This window comes from Protopterus annectens, chromosome 3.part0 (genome assembly GCF_019279795.1).
Source record: "Protopterus annectens isolate FY-2018-M chromosome 3.part0, PAN1.0, whole genome shotgun sequence".
In the NCBI taxonomy this organism is placed as follows: Eukaryota; Metazoa; Chordata; order Ceratodontiformes; family Protopteridae; genus Protopterus; species Protopterus annectens.
Window position 1 is genome coordinate 719,505,900 of NC_056731.1, and position 24,444 is coordinate 719,530,343.

General features: G+C 37.8%; 1 protein-coding gene across 1 annotated transcript in view; it reads left to right on the top strand.

Annotated features, from left to right (window-relative positions):
- The window catches only part of LOC122796911 (ATP-binding cassette sub-family A member 13-like), a 3,979,956-nt gene that overhangs the window by 1,211,877 nt on the left and 2,743,635 nt on the right, over positions 1 to 24,444 (top strand). The window contains exon 19 of the mRNA XM_044065669.1: positions 19,887 to 20,105. Within this exon, the coding sequence (XP_043921604.1) occupies positions 19,887 to 20,105 (219 nt within the window). The remainder of the gene's footprint in view (positions 1 to 19,886; positions 20,106 to 24,444) is intronic.

Consider the following 24,444-nt stretch of genomic DNA (forward strand, 5'->3'; position numbering starts at 1 on the left):
TCAGAAGCTGTCCTTTGGGATGTATTCTAGCTTGATAAATCTAGTCAGTCCCTGTTGTGATGGCAAGGGCAGTGCCCACTATATCACCAAAAAAAAAAAGTACTAACTGCTGGCCAGGAAAAGGCTACTTTATCATACAGTACACATGCTCATCATACTTCTGTCAAAGAAACCTAATACCTTGCAAACCAGGAGCAAAATGTATAGAGTATTCTAAAGCAATCACCACAGATCACAATCCTTATGACTTCTGCTGTCTTATCTGGACCTTCAGGTGTCTTCCACAATGATAAATTTAAGCTGGAAGTAATTGCTTACTACCCATATTACTCACCTGTTAATAGATGGTATTCTTTTATTTTTTAAACAAGAAACATCTTTATTAAATTATCATGTATGGCATAGGTCATGTTACATTTATATAAATGACAATAAATCATAGCGACACAAGTTAACCAATGGTATTCGTAATGCAGAGAGGACACAGAGCAAAGATTTTGACTAGCTTGATAATGCAGAACATAGTAAGTGTTGCAAACAGCAAAAACAAAAAAAACTGTTATTCATATAATAAAACTCCAGGCAAAAGATCAGAAATAAAATGTAATAAAAACATAGGTCAACTAAGTATGGTATGCTTTGCTTCATTGAATACTTATGCTGTTTATTAAACTTCTCACCTGGGATCGATCAGCAAAACTGCCTCTTTCTGCTTCAAATAACATCATCTGGAAGATACAGTAAGGATCATTTGTTGAACGAGTGCCCTCATTTAAGCCTGGATAATTTCACCCATCTCTAAAATATGTGCAAAACAAGAAAACAGTTTTCATCTGTCATTATTCTGTCTCTGAAATGTGAAGTCCTTTTTGACCTCTAACAGGAATAGTTTTGCCTGAATGAATCTATAAATAATATGAATTCTGAGAAAGTCAGTGCAAACAAAGAACCATTTATTCTGAATCATTTGCCATCATTTTACAGCTGGCTTGAAAGTCATGCTTTAAACTAGAGGGGAAAAAGCTTTTACATCAATAGATAATAGTGTTTTAAGTTACATTCTGCACAGCATTTTGTTCATATATATTGTCAATCTAGCAAGACTGAAAAAAGTAATCAAGCAAAGAAAACACATCAATAGCATGGATTCTCTTTTGTTTCTAATGTTTTAGCAGAAATATTTTAGATGACGTTATACACACATAATTAATAAGAATAATAAAATTAGTAATTAGTATACAATCTAATACTGCAACCAAAGTAATGTATTAGATCCTAAATAGAAGAAAATTTATTTCACTGAAGGAACTGATTATTTGTCAAATTTTAGATGCATTGCATCAAATATATCAAACTGGGATATGACACATTGTGTGTTTTTAATTTCTCTAAGTCTTTTGGGTTACTAATACCATGACAGGAATGAACCCCATTCCTAAATCAAAGTACGATTAAAGTTCATACAATTAGCATTATTTCACTCTTTCATGTTAGCCAAAAGTGCTCTTTGCAGCACCCGCAATGTGCCCAGTAATGACTCCTTCTGCAATTTGTATGGTGTTACTTGAATTGCTAACATATCTAAATATGATTAGAAATTCTTTTTTATAAGACCAGTTGCTCCTACTACTATTGGAACTGTCTGGGTATCTTTCTTCCACATGGCTTTTGTTTCTGTCTGTAGATCTAGGTATTTTATGACTTTGTGTCTCTCTGTACGCCAGGCGCTTTTCCAATGTGGGTGGTCTGCACTGTTGTGGCAGGACAGGTAGGTTACATCCTTCTAAGTTGGGAATTTCTGATTGAAGGCTCAGTGTCTGTTATTCTAAAAGTGTATTAGTTCTGGTTAAAGCACTTGGGCTTCAGGCCAGTTATTTTTCATTAAGAAGGTTTGTGGTCTGCACTCTTGTGGGAGGAGAGGCTAGATTCTGGCCTTCTGAGCTGGGAATTTCTGGTTAAAGGCTTATTGTGCCTGCTTATTTGAACTGCTTCTTTCTGAAATTGGTGTGCCTTGGTTGCTGTAGCATAGACTAGATTCAGGCATCCTGAATCTAGTTTTGTTTGTATAACCTGAACACTAATCCAGGCCATCTCTTTTGGAGAAGTTTCCCCTGCACACTAGTGGCAGGAGTGTGCAGTTCAAACTTGTCTGATTGAAGACTGCTGAAGCAGGGCTCAGTTTTGAGCTTTTTTACTTGTTAATTGGGTAATTTGCTTAAATCAGTTTGCTTGTTTTCTATTGGTATATATAAAAAAATGAACTTTGTTCATCTGCTTTTGCTGTATTTGTGTTTCGTCCTACTTTATCACTTTATTTTGTTTTTGCTGCTTGTTCTTAAAAGTACTTAATTGCATTTATTCTGCTGCATTTATTACTGCTTGTTAGTAGCCTGATTAAATTGTAACTGTTATTCTAAGCCTTTGGTTGAAGCACTTGGGCTTCAGACCAGTTGTTTTACATTAAGAAGGTTTGTGGTCTGCACTGTTGTGGCAGGACAGGTAGCTTACATCCTTCTAAGTTTGGAGTTGCTGATTGAAGGCTTAGTGTGTGTTATTCTAAAAGTGTTCTGGTTTAAGCACTTGGGCTTTGGGACAGTTAGTTTACATTAAGAAGGTGTGGTCTGCAGTCTTTTGGGAGGAGAGGGTAGATTCTGCTCTTCTTAGCTGGGAGTTTCTGGTTAAAGGCTTATTGTGCCTGCTTATTTGAACTGTTTCTTTCTGAAACTGGTATGCCTTGTTTGTAGTAGCATAGACTAAATTCAGACCTGCTGAATCTTGCTTTGTTTGTATAACTTGAACACTAATCCAGACCATCTTTTTTTTGGAGAAGGTTCCCCTGCACCCTAGTGACAGGAGTGTGCAGTTAGAACTTGTCTGATTGAAGACTGCTGGAACAGAGCTCAGTTTTTAGCTTTTTATTGGTTAATTGGTTAATTTGTTTAAATCAGTTTGCTCATTTGCTACTGTTATATAAAATATATATATATATATATATATATATATATATATATATATATATATGTATATATATATATATATATATATATATATATATATATATATACACACTTTATGCTTTGCCACTTAGCTAGGGTTAAATTATTCACAGCGCCATAAAGTCTGCTCTCTAAATTTTCCCTTTGAACTAGCCAGTTTTTTAGTTTTAGCACTAAAATCAGTTTCTTTGAGCTCAGCACTTGTTCAGAACTCGTTGTAAGCACTAAATAAGCTACAAATTACTACAGCACTCAACTTTCCTCACTTGTCTAGAAGAAAACAGTTTTTAGTACTTAATAAATAAGCACCTATCCAGGCATGTCTAAGGGTCATCTCCTGGTGTTTTCTCCTGTCTACCTCTGGGCATCTTGGGACAATGCAGCAATTGCCATGTGTACACAGACAACTGTCCCCTCCTACCACCCAACACTACAACCTGTGAGAGATGCACTTATATAGCCAAACTGAAAGCAAAGCTCTCTTCACCCAAGACTGGACTAGACAGTCAAGAGGAGAAGGTAAACACTTGCACCACACCACACTCATCACATAGTCCCTCAAAACCTACACCACCAAAACACATACATAGAAACATGAAACACACACCTACATTTGCAGAGGCTCTCAATACAAATCTGCTCAAGCAACAGAGACCTCCAAAAGAAACGCAGGCAACCTGCACACCACCAACACAGCCCAAATGACACATCGCCCACAAAATCAGTGTGCCACTCAACGACAGCCCATAAGGCATAACAATTTACCCAACACTCTAGTCATAGGTGACTCTATAGTCAGGCACACTGATGTTCCACCCACCAGGCTAAGCAAGGAGAAAGTTACTGTCAGCTGCCTGTCAGGTGCCAGGATCTACAACATAATGCACGCACTCAGGTCACTCCACAACAAGTACAAATATAACTCTGTCATTGTCCATGTTGGTGTGAATGACCTGAGATGTACCTCCCTGGACTACATGAAAAGGACATGGAGGAGCTCTCCAGTCTTGTAGCCCAGGCAGTTATGACCCTAGCCCTGAGTAGCATCCTGCCATCACCCAGAATAATACCACAGTACAAGGACAAAATGATTGACTTCAACAATTGGCTAAGCTTCTGGTGTCATTCTAAGGAGATCCAGTATCTGTCTGCCTGGTATGACATGATCGACAGATCATGATGCTTTGCCAGAGATGGCCTGCACCTGTCGCGCTTGGGATTCTGGATACTGGTTAAGGCTCTTGCCGCCCCTATAGTGCCTTTTTTAGGCAAGGTTCAAATGACAAATTCACCACCTTAACAGGTACAAGCAAGCAAAATCTGAGGGTAATGCTACTCAATGCTAGAAGTCTAAACCTCAAAATGCATTCACTCGAGGCACACTTTAAAATGGAGAACATCAACATCTGTGCAGTAACAGAGACCTGGTTCAAGGCTCCAGAGAGCACCCCTGCATTACCAGACTATAATTCATACAAGACCTTTCTGCCACCTAACCTGGACCGAAACACTAAAGGTGGAGGTATGACCATATTCATTAAGGATATCCAAACCTCCAGGCTAGTTGCTCAGCATAATGCATCTGAGATTATCCAAGTGCAACTAACTTTGGGGAAGACTGCAATCCAAATTGTAACTTGCTACAGATCCCCCACCATGCCCCAAGATTCCTACTCCTCATTTCTTGAGACACAGGAAAATATTAGGGTACAATCCAGCACCCTAATAATGGGCGATTTCAACTACCCACCATTAACTGGGAAAACTACTCATGTACCAATGCTTTTGCTCAACGTTTTCTAGACTTCATAAATCCCAGTGCCTTGGATCAACTAATCCACACCCCCAACAGGGGCCGCAGTATCCTAGACCTGGTCATTACCAACATGGGTGACCGGTATTCCACAACAGAGGTCAATTTCTTGTTTGCCAGATCCAACCACAAGCTAATCACCCTAGACATCCATATCCCACCCCCACCCGCATTAGGGAAACCACCATAAAAAATTCTTCAAAGCCAACTTCACGCTTCTTAAGACAGAAGTGGCAAACTTCACCACACCCATGCAGACGGACAATAGAGGTATGACTGCTGAATCCTACACAAATGCACTTTATAAGCACTTACATGAGTACATGGATCATGTTATCCCTAACAGAATCAAGATACTATCCTCCAAAAAAAGGAAGCCAATCTGGTGGTCCCCTGCCATAAACAATCTCTACAACAGAAGAAAGAAACTGTTGCAAAAAAGAGTAAAATCCCATGATTGGAGGAACTCTCTGGTCAGCCTCAGTAAGAAGCTGAGATCCCTCATAAAATCCTCCAAAGCTAGTTACGAAAACAAAATCACCACTGATTCTAAAGACAACCACAAAGCATTCTATAGCTATGTCAAGAATCTCAATGGCAACACTCAGATCTGCTCTGAGTTACAGCACAATGGCATTAAATATACAGAACCAACTGATATTGCCAACATTCAGGCAGATAGGTTCAGTGCTAACTTTACCCCCCCTCACCCCCTAAATGGCCCATGTCTATACTGGAAGAATGCAAAGTTCCTGTAATCATGGCTGCACAGGTAAAAATCACACTCTCCAAAGCCAAGAACACAGCATCCATGGGACCAGACAACATCCCAGGCTGCATACTACATGAACTGCAGAATGAACTGGCACCCCACCTAAGCACCATATTCAATCATAGCCTTACCTCAGGCTTTGTGTCCACTGAATGGCACACAATGATGGTTATCCAACTCCACAAAGGAGGAACCACCACAGACCCCAGGAACTACTGCCCCATTAGCCTAACGAGCCTGGTCTGCAAGGCCATGGAACATATCATCATGGATCTTATACACAAAGACATTGGTAATCTCCAAACTCTGGACCCCACCCAGTTTGGGTTTGTAAAAGGCAGATCATATCTCATAAACCTGATAGACTTCTTTGAAGCAGTCATCAAAGCCGTAGACAAGGGTAAGGTGGTTCACACAGCCTATCTAGATCTCGCCAAGGCTTTTGACACCATCCCCCACTCTGGAATTATAGATAAACTCACTAAACTAGGTATAAATCCCTATGTCACAAGATGGGTTGCCAACTGGCTCACTGACAGAACCCACACTGTGAAAGTAGCAGACTCCAAATCTGACTTCAGACCAGTGACAAGTGGAGTACCACAGCATTCAGTCCTGGGTCCTCTCCTGTTTGGTGTCTACTTTTCTGAAGTACAGGTTAACATAGAAGGTCTTTGGCTAATGAAGTTCGCAGATGACTGCAAACTAGGAGCCATAATTGCAACTCCTAACGATGTGGACATCCTATAAAAGGGCCTCACGGAGACAGATGCCTGGTGTTAAACCATGGCCTCAAGTTCAATGCCAAAAAGTGCATTGTCATCCTCTTTGGTAAAAACTTTGTACCCATGAGCTACCACATAGGTGGCAGTCTACTTAACACCAAAAGTGTGATAAGAGACCTTGGGGCACAGGTGGACAGTAGTCTCTCCTTTAATAATCACATTGCCACAGTAGTCAGGTAGTCAGGAATTCTTTCTACATGGCACACCTCATCACAAAAGGTTTCTCATCTAGGAAAAAAGAGGTCATTGTTCCCCTCTACTCATCACTCATTAGACCCATTATAGAGTACAATGCCGATTTTGGTATGTACCTCACAAGGCATCTACAACAACTGGAATGGCCACAGAAATACCTCACAAACATGATTACTGGCCTCAAACAAATGCCATGTGCAGACTGACTCAAAAAACTCCAGCTTTACTCCATTGCATATCGCGTACTCAGAAGCGATCTCTGCCTAACATACAAAGCTATGTCAAACCCAGAGCTGTTGGACACGCTCCACTTAAAGAAATCCCAATCCCTCTGAGCTATATGCTCTAGTGACCTAAATGTTGTCACTACAATAAACAGAACATGCTGGAGGGATAGATTCCTGTCCTAGAGACTTCCCATACTCTGGAACAAACTACCTATCTATATCAAACAAAGCTCCTCATTAGCACTCTTCAAGAAAAATCTTGATGATTGGATGGGAAATAGGAAATTCACCCCGGGGATCACCTCTGTGGCTCTGCTCAACAGGGGCACAGGAAAATAATTTTATTGGGTGGCGAAAGCCAGGGTACCTTTTTGGCTGGGCTTATATAGGCTCTAGGACCAATAGCCTAGTACCTACCTATGAACCTACACACACACACACACACACACACACACACACACACACACACTCACATATATATATATATATATATATATATATATATATATTATATATATAGATAGATATATATGTGTATATATATATATATATATATATATATATATATATATATATATATATATATATATGTGTGTGTGTGTGTGTATATATATATATATATATATATTCAAACTCCAGTTTTGAGTTTTTTCACATAGTCATGTGAAATTTGATGAGTTTTCTATCCACCCATTCCATACAATTTGTCTGTTCTTCATATACAAACCATGCTGTTATTCACACATCATTTTATTATCGCTATAATTCGAGTTGATGATTATTGCTTTACAGTATCATGGTATTTAAATATAAAGATTCAGAGCTGTTGTCTTTCGGCTTTTCCCAGTTAGGGGTCACCACAGCGGATCTCTGGTCCACTAATGATTGGCAGTAGATTTTCACGAATGCCGAGGTGCCAGCTCGACGTTCAACCTTCAACTAAGGCACGCCCATTTATGCATATCTTTCGAATGCCCACCCAACCGCGGGGAGGACATGCAGACTTCACACAGAAGGCACTCCCTGCACTCCAGCCGAGAATCAAATGGGAGAACCTCTTGCTGTGAGGCAAAAACACTACCGCTGCACCACCACGGAAAAATATAAAGATTCAGAGTAGGTCCCAGAATTTCTTTTTTTTTGTACAAACTGTATAGTGATTACAGTACATTAATAATGGCAGAAGTAGCATTGTGTAATGACTCAATAAAGCATTTAATTATGCTGTAAGTTCCTCAGGGCCTCATGACTATCTTATTCCCACACTATCTTGTTTGTATCTCCTCAAGTCTGGTTCTATTACCCACATCATCTTCATTCTTTTGTAAAGCATGCATAACCAGGTAACATGATGTTACTAAATGTCCAACGTACATCAGCAGACCAACTTCCAGCACCTTTGTCATCATTTTTTGTTCCCCTAGAAATATATAGCCTTTAGCAACTCATTGCTATTATGATATCTCTGCAGAAAACCATGGAGATGCCTTGGCCACATAATAATGTATGACTTACCTCCATATTCATCTTAAGCAGCCATAAAATATTATCACATATTATCATTTTACATAACAATATATCCATCCATACTCCACCATTTTCAATCCCTAAACTGTGTCAACACTAGTAATCTATTCCCATTTAACAGTGGATGTAAAGTTTCCCTCTCAAACTCACAAATGAATTGAGTGCCACATGTTCATCAGCCACTGCTTGTCATAGTTTTTAATCCTTCATAGTTCTGCAGCATGTATAGTTGCCATCATTCCAGAGCTCATCGTGGTATGGTTGCTCCCATAACCCACTGTGTACAACAGTTGATGCCAACAATTAGTTGCACTGACTGTTAGCACAGCCATCAGCTTCTCAGCACATCTCCTATACCTCTCAATTGTACAGATTTTCGCAGAATGTCCAAATTTTTGCCTCATATTTTTGGTGTTTTCCTCCTAAAATCTATACTTTTCTGGCAAATAGCTGAGGATTGAAGTCATTAAATAATGACAAACATTTGAGGTTTAAGACTCTACATCAGGCTGGGGGCAACACGGCCTGGGGGCCCATGTGCCCATTAAATGTTTTGATTCTTACAAAATTTAAACTTGAAAAATTTAAATTGTTAATGTTTTATTTCTTTTCCCTCTGATTTTTCCTCTTAGATGGTGCCTACTCTATATATTATATATTGTTAAGGTTTTTGTAGTGGTGGTGAGCCTGCCACTTACGTTTGCACCCACCCCCCCTGACCCCAACCCCTCTAGAGGCGGACCCAAGAAAGGAAAAAGAGAATGTCGAGTGTTTGTGTAATAAAAGGTGGACAACTAAATATTTTTCACTGAACACCTATGCTGGATGTGCTGTCTGTCTTCCTCCTTGTATGGAAAAAAACTACAAATGAGAAAAAGTACCTGTCTTAGACATACGAGAGAAGAAAACTAGAAAAACTCACCTTTACACCCACAAACACTAGAACACTGACATTATAAAATTTAATACATTAAATAATAAAAATGTAAAATGTAGAGATGAGGAATGGAATACAAGACAGCCACAGACAAACTGGGCTTAATTAATTTAGATGTAATTCTGTAACACAGTAAAAAGTTACTGTTTTTTTATTATATTCCAACCAAATGCATGATTTCTGAGAGAATGACTTTGAGGGCGAAAAACAGCATATGAAAATTATAATGCACAGACTCAGTGGTACAATGTGAGCTGTCTTCAGCTCTCAGCTCATCTCATGCACAAATGCAGAGCAACACACACATACACACACATACATGTTCACTCACACTTGGCACTTACACCATAAATTGAATAAAAAAAACAGAGACAAAAGTACATCTGCATCTCCCTACTGTTTTTTGAAAAAAGACAGTCAGAGGAGAGTGATGGTGATATCTTGAGATAGGATAAAGACTTTCAGTGCTTTAAAATAAAATGGTATACATCCTTCAGAAAATTCATGCTAATGCAAAACCTATTACTCTATCAACTTTCTAAGTTTGTAAGAGCAATATTTAAAATCTGTCCCTATTTGTCCCCCCATAATTTTAGGCTCTGTCCAGATTTTTTGCTCTAACAGGTTGAGTGGTACCCATCCATCTGAGAAATAAACTTTGAGCTTACACAATAAAAAAATAATATAATCTTTAATAGTTTTAGTATCTATACCACATGTGGATATTGCTGAAGAAGGGGTAAGGAATGGAGTTTCAATGTCAAGTGCATCATAAGTATTCATCCGAAATAGGCAACGTTTCTTCATTTCAGCATGCATTAATGTGTTGCTACCATTATTTATCTGTCTTTCTAACTAATCTGTACCATGTATTAATGTCCATGACCTTACAGATGTATAAAGGGGAATGGGCTGGATGGATTATCCATCAATAAATTCAAGTAAATAAAAAAGTTGCAAGAAGAATGTTTATTTCATTCATTTGTGAACAGAGTAAACCCAGTAGGCATTAGTCTCTGTATGAGACAATCTGGAAGCACTCTGTGGTTAAGTTAGTTGCTTAAGCTGACACAAAAGGCAGATGAAGCCTTATGGAATCAATTGTGCAGATGTAAGCACAGTAGCAGCTCATAGCCTTAATCTGTATTGCTAAGCTACCAGACACAAACTGACATACTATCTTTTAGGTGTTGTTGCTACTGCTGTTCAGTTGTCCTTCAAACTCCTACATCTTCCTTTCTTCCATCACTTTATGACATCTTTGAAACTTCAGAATGTATATTTCTCAGTGGGTAGTAGTATCCACTCTTTGTTCTATAGAACAGCATTACAAAAAGTCAGTTTTGAATCATTTTTCTCTTCTTGTTGCCATTGATATCACATTCTTTTACTTCTGGCGAGCCTTTCTAGCCTGAGGCTTCTAACTCACTTTTTGTATTGCAGTACTGCTAAGTCATGCCATATGTTTATCATGCCTTCTCCACTTATATGTACCAGCCAAGATATTTAAGTCTTTTTCATATGTAACCTACTCCAGTCCTCTGATTGTTTTCTTTTCTGTAGCTCCTCCCAATTTTGATTCTATTAAAGTCAGTTTTCTATTTTGTACATAGAAGCAGAGACATTAATTCACAGCATCTTGCTAATTCTACCAGTAAATGAATAAATAAATAAAATTATCTCTTGGATCCACCTCTTGCTAAATCCTTGTTGGCCATTCTTTTGCTCCCCTATTTTACACTGCGTTTTACAATTCTGCTTAGATGAGATTGTTAACCTCAGATTCCTTGGAGAGATTGTTAATCTCAAATTCCTTAAATTCATAACATTCAAGTTTATTTAACATTTTTCCCAGCCCATAACAAGGTACCAAATGTCAAGTGGTTATTCGTCCTTGCAGATTCTCCTTCCTAGAACCAGTTTTCTTTGTCTCATAGAGTGGCATCAGGGCAGTGGTCAATAGCATAATTATATCATATGTTAAGTGGTCATCTGTCTTTAGCCTATGCTAAAAACCCCACTGTGTGCTCATGGTATATGATACTGTCAATGGAAGAAGCTTGTATGCTATAATGCTTGTATCACCCTGTGAGAATGCTGTTAGGTCTACATGTTCTGTTACCTGGCAGACCTAATTTTTAAAAAGTTGTTTAATGATAACCTATCATTCAGTTCTGTTAAATTTGTAGGTTTGATTTGGCACTCCTTCTGCTGAAGTTCTTAAGAGATTTGATGAAAGGAAGAAATTGATCCAGTTACACCCACATTAGACAAGAGTATTCCAAGGAACTCCAGCAGTATCCTTCAGGTAGTAGTGTTCAATTTCTGCACAAAGTAAAAAGTTGCCTTGTAGAAAAAAAGAAACAACCACCAGTATATCCAACAAATTTAATAAAACTCTGATGTCTCAGCCAACCCTTCACAGAGTATAACACAATGTAAAAAACTTCCCCCATATATGCACATACAAATGCAACAATTAAACAATTAAAGAAATACTGTCCAATTACATTTTTCATTTAGTCCCCTTGGAGACAGGTCATCAAATTTTAAAATGTAAGTCGATCCTTTTAAAAGCAACTGTTTCTTAATAAAAGAACCATCACATCTAGATATTTGTATTTTTTCCAAAACAGTACCTTGTAGCCCTTTACTTTCTCCATCATGAAACAAACTAAAATGTTCTGCTATAGAGCTCTCTGCTTTTTTATTAGCAATATCCCTCACATGCTCTAAAATTCTAGTTTTAAACACCTTTTTGTTTCTCCAATATAAAATTTGTTGTAAGGACATCTCAAGTTGTATGTAACGCCTTCAGTATTACAAGTGAAATAACCACAAGTTCTAAAAGGAGCATTGTTAACTCTAGGGAAGATTTTGTCACATACTTGCAAGCCTTGCACTTGCCACAGGCAAATGTGCCACACATTGTCAAACTACATGGTATATTGGGAGATGGAATGCTGAATTTATCTCTTACCAAAAAATTATGTATACTTTTTCCTTTTCTGTAGGAAAATACTAGTTCTTTATTCAGCCACTCAGAAGCACTCCTTTAAGATGTCATATATTTCCAAAAATATCTAACTTGACCTATTATTTTAGAACTAAGGCAACTATATGTTGTAACAAAATATATATACATTTATCTCTTTCTTATATAGAGCCCCAGGATATTGCCTATCCTAATAGCTTTTCTGGTATCCATTAATTCTGTGTACAATTTTTTGCCAACTATCATGTATAACTATCATGTATTATCTTCACATCATAACCCCTATTTTTAAACATGTCTATAGTAGTAGTCTTTAATTTGCCTAATGTGTCCCCAGTCTGTCTTTGAAAAGTGCTCATAGAAATTGAAGTGCGGGCTATGCATACCTTGGTATCGACAGTAAACACAGTAAAAGGAAGGTCATGTATCCCAGCACTCCCAGTTTCTGTTTATGGGCTATACTATTTCCCCAAAGCTCTTATGATCTTCCTGTCCACTTTAAGTGTATCCAGTATTCCTGCTCTGCAAAATTACAATTGGTTATTCTCCGTATGTGGCTCCTTTCATAGGTCTTCTCCTAGAACAATGATCACCATTCAGCAAGAAGCAAAAAGGACTGCAGCAAAACCAAGCAATTGCAAATGACTGGAAAAGGTCAATATTTTTCCTTTTATCCCACAAGTGCACAATGTGCACTTGACCAAAGGCACTTCTCAATCACAAAAGGCAAGAAGAAAGCCTAATTCTCTTAGTTAAGTTGAAGCATTTGCACACATTTCTCATTGACCTCTCATTATCTCATTTGCTTGAAAAAGTCTCAATAAGTCCTAACTGCTGCACATACCTGCAGCCTAAGTCTCTGCATGTCTGTTCGCTTCCACTTGTGTGTAACCACTGCATGTGCCCAGTGAGCAGTTGTGTAATGACTGTAAATATCACCCTATCTTTTAATAAGATAAGAATTGCTCAAACAATTGAATTATTTTCTCATATGCTGCCAGTGGGTTATAATCAACATGCTCAATAACTCTCACATGAAAAAGTATGAAAAGTGCCTGATAAAAGGTATTCCACTAAAAAATTCCTGAATCAAGGTACACATCTGTCTTACTGATACTGAAGTGCAGGGGCACAGTATGGAGAGATTAGAGTGTATAACAGAAGCATCCAAAATGTTGCTGTAGCTTCAGAAAATAGTAATCAACCTCTGATTTAAGAATTTTATTTTATATACCAGTAAGGAAAAAAGGAACTGTGTTCCTGTCATTTAAAAAAAAATACTCCATTCTACATGCCTTGCAAGGGGAAGCAGAATGTACTTGCAACAGTGGCAGCATATGATGGAAATAACTGCAAATGGTAATCCTTAACAGATAGTATTAGTAAGTTCACATTTGGACAGTCCTAGCTTGTCTGCAGATTTTTATCTAGAGACCCCAACTGCAGGTAAATATTATTTATATATTCTCCATCTATTATTCCCAACATTCTTACATTTAGCCACTGTATAATAGTGATAGTACATAGCAACATTGTGGATTATGCAATGATTTATATAATTCTGCTGTGGATTAAGACACTTAGGCTCTACCTTCATGATCAAAATACCCCAGAAATGAAAAAGTCTCAACATAATCCACAGACATTTTCTGAACTGTCTTATTACCTTTTTCTGTGTGGAGGACCTAAAAAAGAACTGAAACAAAACAGCTCTTAAGTTTAAAGATACAAATAAAACATTTCACTAGTTCCTGAGTAGAAACTATTTCCTTACTCATTGCATATAATGCTGGACAAAAGAGATATTGTCTACAGCAGGCAATGTCTCCCTTGGTTCTGCAACTGTAACAAACAGTGGAATTCATTTTAAAGGAAATTGTTTCCTCACTATATCCATCAAATGTGTCACTGTTATCATTGCAGTCATTTTCTGAGTTAAGCAAATGAGGGGAAATCAGAACAGTAAGAGGGGTGTCAATAAGTAAAAGCTCATTGGTCTATCCATTTCTTCCCATATTACCAAATGTCTGCAGAATTCACATCTTAGTACATTTCGGTAAAGTATCAGTAAAGCAAGAGTAACTACAAAATTAGCATCACAAAGTGTCTGGCATTACTGACCAGCTAATCAGTAAATAATAAATGCCAGTGTGTTGTCTTGTTATTAGTACATTAAATTAAGTAAATTCACAGCTGTTTTACATGTCTACTCATTCATAGAAAATATATATAAATATGTGAAATTTGCTTTGTATACAATTATTGTAATAGGCCAAATAACTCTATATTTATTAATCTTTTCCTATGTACCAAAAGAGTATAATTTAGGGCAAAGAAAATCAAGTTGTAACTTGAATAATTTGAGCAAGAATGCATCAAAAATAATTGTGCTTTTTGACATCTTTGTCTCATGCAAAACATTTCTTTCCAATAATCTGTTTCAATAGCAATTGTTAATAATACTTCAACAAACCTAAAACCAAAAGTATTAGAGTGCTCTTGAGTTTATAGCCAAAGGAAGCATAGGTTAAGAGGTTAGTTTGTTTTATATTCCACATAAAGTACTGAATATCTAACACAGTATTAAAGGTTAAGGAAATACATTTGTGCATTTATTATCTAAATTACTGAACAAAATGTATGAATCTACATAGGTATACCTAAAAGTATATATTTATATATTTACCTAATTATTTCCTTTGTTAACAAGGTTTATGTGCTACTTCAAGGACCATTTCCTAATATGATCAAGACCATAAGGAATTTGCATAATGGGGATAAGTAAAACTAAAACATTGGTAAGTGTGGCTGTAAAGCACAGTGCTATAAACATAAAATTATTTTAAAATGGCAAAGAAAAATGCATGGATATGTTCTCTTAGATAGATGTGTAAAACTGGTGGTCTGAACCAAATCTAAATATAAATGAGGAAATAAAAAATGATGATCCACCAATATAAATAAAGCCTACAATAAATAGAACAGAACTACTTTAAAGTATATAGGAGATTAAAAGACTCTAATATCAAGGATAATACCAGAAATCTAGCTTAAACATTTGAAAAATACTACTAGGCCTAATAAAGCAGTGCGTGATGTTAGCTTAACATTTGAAACTAAGGATAAATACAAGTCTTTCTTCGCTACTCGTGGAAGGTAAGAAAAATAACTGAACATTGCAATGAATTTATTCATAATGACACCACATACTCTGACCCACGGGACATTTCCACCATGCTAGTTAATGTACTGAGTGTGTGTTTTACCCCAGTGATAACTATCTAAAGCCCTCTTATCAATGAATCTCTCAAATCCCTCATTATCACTAAAGAACATGCACTGAAAGTGTTTTCTAAGGCCAAAAATGCTTCCTCCGTGGGACCTGATAACATATTTGACTGCTTAATAAACAGACCTAAACAAACGCTAGCAAAGCCACTCATTAAATTATTTAACATAAGTTTATCTATAGCAGTAGTAGTAGCATTCCATAAGGGTGGGCCTACAGCTGCCCCCCACAGTTACACTCCCATCAGCCACAGGATTCTGCTGCTTTGCAAAGTCATGGGATATATTGCAATAGTTCTGATAAACAAAGATATCAAAAATCTCATCAGGCTAGGTCTGCAGCACTTTGACCCCACATTAACATAGTAAAGTTAATGCAGTAAAAATAGACAGCTTTATGGTACAATGGCTAGCAAATTGGATGATAGACAAAATCCATGCAGTGAGGATGGCAGATGTATCATCAGAGAGCATGAAGTTGAACAGTGGTGTCCTAGAGGGCTCTGTGCCAGGACTTCTCTTGTTCAGCATTTACTTTTTTTATCTCCTGACCATGAACCAAGACCTGCAATTAACCAGTTTTGCAGACAATATTATTATCAAGTCCCATTGTGATGCCTAAGCTCTTCAGCAAGAACGTGCGCTCATATGGTTTATTTAAAAAGAGCTCAGGCTGAATGCCAAAAAGTGCATTATCATCACATTTGGTAGATAATTCCTCCTACCAAGCATACAGTATAGACAATGGGGTTTATATTACGTGATCAAATTACAATAGCGAACGCTCTAAAGAGCAAATATGCAGCGCATTGAAACCCCCCACCCCACTAAATATATATACCAACTCTAAGATCACAATACAGTGAGGAAAGGGCAAATATTCCTTTCTTCACTGTACAGTGATCCCACAAAAAGCACTTCAGTGTGCTGCATTTTTGCTCTTTAGAGCATTCGGTATTGTGATCATTCGATCATGTAATATGGACCGTATGCAATGCCTACTTCAAAATTTGAATGTTGTTAGGGACCATAAAACCTGGATTGATAATTCCCTCTCCTTTGATCACCATGTAAAGGCAGAAGTCATAAAGTCCTTCTAATCAGTGCCAGCAACTGCAAAGTGAGTTTCCTCCAGATACCTTATATTCAGTATTACTTATCCCAAATATTGAGCACAATACCCCCTATAGGATGTACTTCACTAGAAATATCAAATAACCAGACAGAGCCCAGAGGTTCCTAATGAAGATCACTTGCTTAAAAATACATAGCTACCAAAAAAGACTAGAAGCACTGTCTCTTTATTCAGTATCTTACAGACTCCTGAGCGGAGAACTATGCCTTCCCTCACCTGCTATTAGGGGCTCAGTGGTCCTGAATCTCTTTTATCTCTGGAAATCAAATGGTTCTGCTAATACTAGAACCAGGGATCAATGTTTTCACCATTGGATACATAAAATGTGACAGAGAGATAGATTCAGTCGGCAGGACCTCCTCATTTCTGCAGTAAATGCATCCTGCAAATTAAGCAGCATGATACACTAGCTTCATTTAAATGGGACCTGGATGAATCAGTGAGTACAGTCTAAAGGTGGATACTGCAAGATATTAAATTGTTACAAGACACAGTTGCCTTGAATTTCCTGTGATCATATGATCCTATATGTGTGTACAAATACAAATAAATATAGATGAACATATAAAGGATATGTTGCAAGTAAATAAGGTGCAGAGGATGTAAGCATAAAAATGCAGAGGACATTATATAAAACAGGGCACGTGCTTCATTTAAGATAATTTTCAGAGTGCCAATAAATAGGTAGTTTGCAGGTGACTTAATTTTAAGTATAATATTCTAATATTTCATTACCTATTGTCCAAATAGAATTTGCATGCATGCAGGTATTTCCAGTGTTTAGTTATTTCCTTCAAGAATGTAGGAAATGTATTTCTATCCCTGAACAATTACAATTCAGGTAACAGATTTCAGACAGAGGCAACATTGCTAAAGGCTTTCTTTCCTATTGCTATTCCAAATTGAGAACGTCTTGATTTAAGCTGCCTTACCTCTCTGAACATAGGGCCTAGTGAGGTGAGCTGGTGATTATTTTGTTAGCCACTGAGGAGAGATTTAACTAACTATTCTACCACCCAGTGGCATTCTTCAGCCTTCGTCAACTTAAAGCACTTTCTTCTTAAACTGTAGGAAGCCCCTTATTACATCTATTAACAGATGGCTTCCTGCAGCTAACATAGCGCACAGTGTTCTAAAGCAATTCAGACATGATGGGTCTGTACTGCACTACTGACGAATCACCATCTGCCAAACACACCCCTGACACTGCCCTATTCATCCTAACCTAGCTACACCTCAGCCAGTGAGGACAGTAGTGCACATATAGCAGTTTAATGGCAGCAGAAATTATCAGTAATGAGGGCTTTACCAAACTTAGGAGCCGTTTAGCTTTCTGTAAAAAGAGTCTGGTGCTTTTCTGGGTCTAAAAGTGTAATGAGTGAACAGATGTTGTTAATTGTAGTTTAAAGTTTGCTAGTCTTTTGGGAAGAGCTAAGGGCTATAAATGGTTTATACTCTATCTTAACGATCAAAATTCCACTTCCTATACATTTATTGCCTTTTTTAACTTTGTATAGGTTTTTGACTGTATTCTAGCTGTTTCAGCATCATGTCATTGTATATTTCGGTGTGGTTCTTAAATGTAAATAAATGGTCTAGCAATCTGCTTAATCTGCTTAGATATTTGAACTGATGAACTAATGCTACAATATTATTCTAAGAGTTGATTCTTCTTATGGAGTACTTCCATGGTGAGGTACTCAAGGAGACAAAATAGCATGCTATTTGTTTTATTTGAATGAATGAGAAGTTTGTTAATTGATCAATCCTGTAGAAGTCGTACACACTATGAAGAATGTTCTGAATGCCGTTATTTTTGTTAAAAAACTGTGTCATAAGTACAGAGGGTTAATCTAGATCAGGTAGACTATATATATGTCAAATTATTACATAAGTACACAAACTTACTTCAGTTTCAGAACAGACAATGTTAGGAATTAAATAAGAAGTTATATATGTTAAAGAACTTTCAAACCATTAAAAACATCTTTCAGTAAATTTATGCAATCTGATCTTAGTTAAGAAGAGTGAATGTCTGAATGCTTTCTTTAGATCTGGAAACACTGATGTAGTTAAGTATCCCTTTTCCACATTAGAGGAGATATGTCTGTCAAGTGGGTTAAAACCTTAACTAAGACAGTGCAGCTATTTGGACAAGAGATCATATTTGTTAATGTGATTGACTAGTTGGCCATAAATTAACTTCTCAAGAATTTTAGTACTGCATTAACATTAACTTGCGGTCTGAAGTTTTCTGGCTTGTTAGGTTTTGGAATGTTTGTAATTGGAACTATAGTGGAATGCTTTGATCCCGAGGTAACATCTTCTCTTCATGTTGCAATATGTGCCTTAAGATTTCTGATCAGGTTTTCTAATCAACCTAGAGAAATAGAATGGTGGTCTGATCTTTTGGACTGGTTTTCAGAGGTGTTAGTGTGGGGAGATTTGTAGATGGTAACACATAGTAAAATTATATACAATCAGTATCTGAGATATTGATTTTGATGTAACTAAGGAGACCGTTGATAACAGACTTACCTTAGATTTTTAGTAGTCCATGACTTGTAGAGGGAGGAGTAAGTTAGCTTCTGATTAGTTTTTCAAAATGTTTTAGGATGAGTGGCTAAAAACTAATTTTAAATGATTCACCAGGATCATTAACTTATTTAAAAACAACAGATATTTATAACAACTAAGCAGTATCAAGATGGACATATAGAAATCAAGCTTCTCAAAGGCTATTATGTCATATCCTTGACAAATGAATTTCTGAACCTCAGATCCTAAGATGATTTGGTTGAGTTTGTGGAAATCTAAGACTCTCTATGAAATATCAGAAGGTTTAAATAGCAAAATGAATTACTGTGTCTTTTCCATTTTAAAGGGATTCTCTTTACATTTAAGCATTTTCAGAATAGAGGATAACCAAATATATATTTTCTTGTAGACTCCTCGTTTTTGTTGGGTAAAAACCTTTTTTTAAATATTGGTGGGAATGTCAAGAAAGTGATGCAAAGCTACATCGGTATCGTTTTTTTTTCAGTGCTAAATCCCAGTTAAGATTGTCAAGTACTACAAATAAGAATGTTTCAATGCAGTTAAACTTATGTATCTATTTAGTTAGTTATTTTTGATAGACCAAATTAAATGACAGCTTAAGTATGGAAATGAAATCAATGGTTCAGCAAATAACAAATATTCATTTTATTTTCCTAGTCTTCTCATTCAAACTGTGACAGTGTCTGTTTAACATCCCTGGTACAAAAATATATTCCAGAGGCATCTCTTAAAGAAGACATTGGAAGGGAGCTAACATATTTAATTCCATCAGCTGTGGATAAAACAGCTTGCACAAGGCTCTTTGAGGATCTGGAAAAAAACCTAGACCATCTACATCTCAATAGTTATGGCATTTCTGATAGTGCACTAGAAGAGGTAAGTGTAATGTGATATTTTTATAAGCTGAATTAATATTTTACTATTGCTTATGTAAACAATTAAATACATGATTGGACGGTATGCACTTTATTATGCCTATTTGATTTAAATTTGGCTGAGTAGCCTTCTCAGGATATATCTGAGATTGATAACTTCTTCACAATCATATCAGTATTTAATTCTGGACATTATTCTAACATAATTTAATTTTAGGAGATATAGATTTACATACAAATTCATAAGCCATACAATTTTCACTTAATGTAATTTCACCTGAAATAATGTTTAGGATGTCTTCGTCATGTTTGATTAAAGTCTGCCAGCTAAGCTGGACAGGGTCCGCAAATCAAACACTTTGTCTGTTTTATAACAAAAATGCATCTCTCTCACTTTTTGTTTTCTGTGCTTTTGTCTTGGGTATACATTAGTGGATGTCATGATGATAGGGAGAAGGCTGGACAGCCTATGTATACAAGAGACAAGATGGAAGGGCAGTGCAGTAAAGCAACTTGGCTTGGGATCCAGGCTCTACTACTCCGCAGGGGGACAGATTAGAAATAGTGTAGGAACTGTGGTGAGACAGAGGCTTCAGAAGGCAGTGAGGGATATCATCAGAATTAATGATAGACTCATGGCACTAACACTCCAGTGTAATGACAGAGCAGTATTCATAATCTCAACCTATGCCCTACAACAGGGTTGTGATAGTGAGGAAAAGAGTGCATTCAGACAGCAGTTGCAGGATCTACTAGATAAAGCAGGACAAAATGAACTAATGTTGATAATGCGTTACTCAAATGCACATATCTGGACAGACAGAACAGGATATGAGGACTGACTGGTTCCACATGGGAGAGGCAACAAGAATAAAGGAGAAGCTGTTCTAGACTACTGTCTGGCAAGTGGGTTAATAGTAGCCAACACATGGTTCAGAAAGAGAGCCAGTCATAAGATCGCATACAAGAGTAGCCAACATGCAACTCAGGTTGACTTCCTCGTAGTAAAGAAAATGCACTGGGGTAGAATCCATGATTGCAAAGTAATCCCCAGTGAAACTGTTGGACCACAACATAAACCACTAGTTGCCACACTCAGCTGCAAGCAGTGGTCAGAGAAGGCTCTAAGGTCAACAGATACTAGGCTGAAGACCTGGAAGTTAACTGGAGAGAAAGTACAGCAGTTCAAGGAATTACTTGGGGCTCTATCACCCCAACAAGTGGAGGAAATAGGTGGAGTTGAACAAGAATGGCAGTGCTTAAGAACAGCATGTGTTAGGACTACAGAAAAGATGTGTGGCCAAGCCAGGTATGGAAATAAGGTACATAAGGAAAGCTGGTGGTGGAATACAGAAGTCCAGGAAGTAATCAAGAGAAAGAAGGAGTGCAGGAAGAAGTGAGAGATAGAAAAGACTGACCAGGCTAGGAAGGACTACTGGTTGGCTGCCAAAAAAGCTAAGAAAGAAGTTGCAATAGCAAAGAATAGGTATCGGAGGCACTCTATCAACTTTTGGAAAGTGACTCAGTAAGGGGCACAAAGAAGGTTGCAAGGCAAAGACAGAAAGATAAAGAAGATAGTCAGACACCCTTCATAAGGGATGCCAGCAACAACCTGCTCACCAGTCCACAGGACATCAAAGGCAGATGGAAGGAGTGTTTCCAGCAGCTTTTGAATGAAGAAAACCCCACAGAAGCTGTTCTTCCCCAGAAAGAGCCTACAATGAGAGAAGAAGAGGAGCCCACCCTAGGAGAAGTAAGAACAACACTAAGGAAAATGAAGTCAGGGAAAACAACAGGCTCAGATGAGGTTACAGCAGATATGATAAAGATGCTGGGTGAGATAGGAGAGAAATGGCTTCTGCATATTCCATATGACTGGAGAATAAACATACTCATGGCTGTGTACAAGAACAAAGGGGACATCCACAACTGTGGGCAATACAGAGGCATGAAACTCCTATCAGACTGCATTAAAGTTCTAGAGAGGGTGACTGATGAACGGCTATGCAGAGTAGCAGAATGTAAGATGGGAGATGAGCAGTTCTGATTCAGATCTGGGTGCAACACGGTTGACCCGATGTTTGCAGTGAGACAGTTACTTGAGAAGAAGCTAGAGATGAGGAGAGAGTCCAACTGAACATTCCTAGACTTGAAGAAAGCATATGACAAGGTCCCAAGAAAGCTGATCTGGGAAGTACTGCAGTGATTTGAAGTCCCAGAAACATTGGTAGAATTAGTGCAGGCTATGTACAAGGATCCAATGACTGAAGTACGAACAGTGTTTGCCTCACAGAGAGGTTCCCAGTGGAAGTGGATGTACATCAGGGTTCAGCTCTGAGCCACTGCTGTTCATACTGGTGATGGACTACATTAGCAAATGGGTTGGAGGGGACATATCAACAAAGTTACTGTATGCAGATGATTTGCCATTACAGGCAGACTCTGAGCAAGAACTTCAGAAAAGGATAGGAGAATGAAATGCAGAAGTAAAGGCACATGGGGTTAAATTAAGCACATATAAGACAGTGGTAATGGCAGCAAATTGGGGAAATCAGAAGAAGCTTAGAATAGAGATAGAAGGGAAGATAGTGGAACAGGTAAACAGCTTCAAGTATCTGGGAGGGGTGGTTGAGGAGAAGGGAAGTCTGAATGAAGAGGTCAAAGCTAGAATCAGTGAGGCTGTAGCCAACTGGCATAGAATGTCGGGTGTAGTCTATGACAGAAGAATACCAAAGAAGCTGAAAAGTAAGGTTTCCAAGACAGTGTATGGTACAGAAACCTGGGCAATAAAGGCAGAACAGTTGAAGAAGCTAGAGGTGATGGAAATGAAGTGCCTGAGAAGAGTGATAGGATGCCCACTGTGGGACAGGCGAATAAATGAGGAGATAAGAGAGAAGCCAAAGTAGCTCCAATTACAGAAAAGATCAAAGAGACCAGATTACGGTGGTTTGGGCACGTGTAGAATTGCAGAAGACAATCTGGTGAGGAAGATTTGGGATAAACAGGAAGAAGGTAAGAGGAAGTGAGGATGTCCAGCAAAGAGGTGGATGGATTGTGTGAAAAAAGAACTGTGACAGTTAGGCATGAATGTTGAAGAAGGCAGGAGTGTGGCACTGAATTGAAAGAGTTGACGACAGTTAATATGATACCCCAACCCCATGTAGAAAAATGAGAAAAGGGAGGCTGATGATGATGATACAGTAGAATGTATGTTTGTGTATATACATGTATGTTTGTGTGTGTGTGTGTGTGTGTGTGAGTGTGTGTGTGTGTGTGTGGTTTTGTGTGTGTGTGTATATGTGCATGTATGTGTGTATGCATGTGTGTGTGTGTGTGTGTGTGTGTGTGTGTGTGTGTGTGTGTGTGTGTGTGTGTGTGTGTGTGTGTGTCTGTAAGAAACAGTATTTCTGTGCTTTTCATATTTCTATTATTTTGAGGTTAAACATTTTTTTTACATTGTTAACTGTTATTTACAGACTAAAACATATTTTCAGTTTTATTAACAGTGGGACAAACTAATGTGAAGCATATGTAGCAATATGACCTCACTCACTAAGGCCACAAAAAATCTAAAGTGTTTATAGACTTGAAGAATAATAGCATCATCCAGAGTTAAAAACTGACATGAAATTAATCAACCAAAATAAAAAAAAAACGAAACCATTGACACCAAACACATTCAAAAAACTTAAAAGTACAAGTGGATATATCCTTATCCCTCTATGATTTCCTATATATTAACAATGAAGTGCTCAACCTTGGGGTAGGGGGAATATTTCTTATGCCGCAGATGACTGATATGAGTGATCACACTATGGCCATTATTCATAGTCCGGGGTTTCACATTTTCATAGAGGTAATCTGTGAAGAGTGGCACTATATGGATATGAACATGTTTAATGTATAAGCGATAGGGGGGCAGCTAGTAAGCAGATTCATTTGTGTATGAGTATAACTCATAGACATGAATCAATGATGAGGTAAATAGCATACTAAGCCTGTAAATAGCCATGAACCTATCCCAGGAAGCAGCAGTTTTACAGGAAAAAACAGATGCGAGGGGAGATCACTAGGGTATTGGTGCTTATGCATACCTGGACACATTACTGATTGTTCGTATCCAGATAGATAGCTAGCGAACCAGCTGAGGGTGGAGAAGGACAGGTGAAAGCTGGCAAGTTTAGATAGAAGTAAAGGATGGGATACTGTATCAAAAGCTTTGGAGAGCTCTAGAAAGAGACAGGAGGTAAGTTTATTATTGTCCAAGGATTCTGCAATGTGGTAAGTGAAGGAGAGTAGAGCAGTAGTTGTGCTGTGATAGGGGCGAAAACCATGTTGGG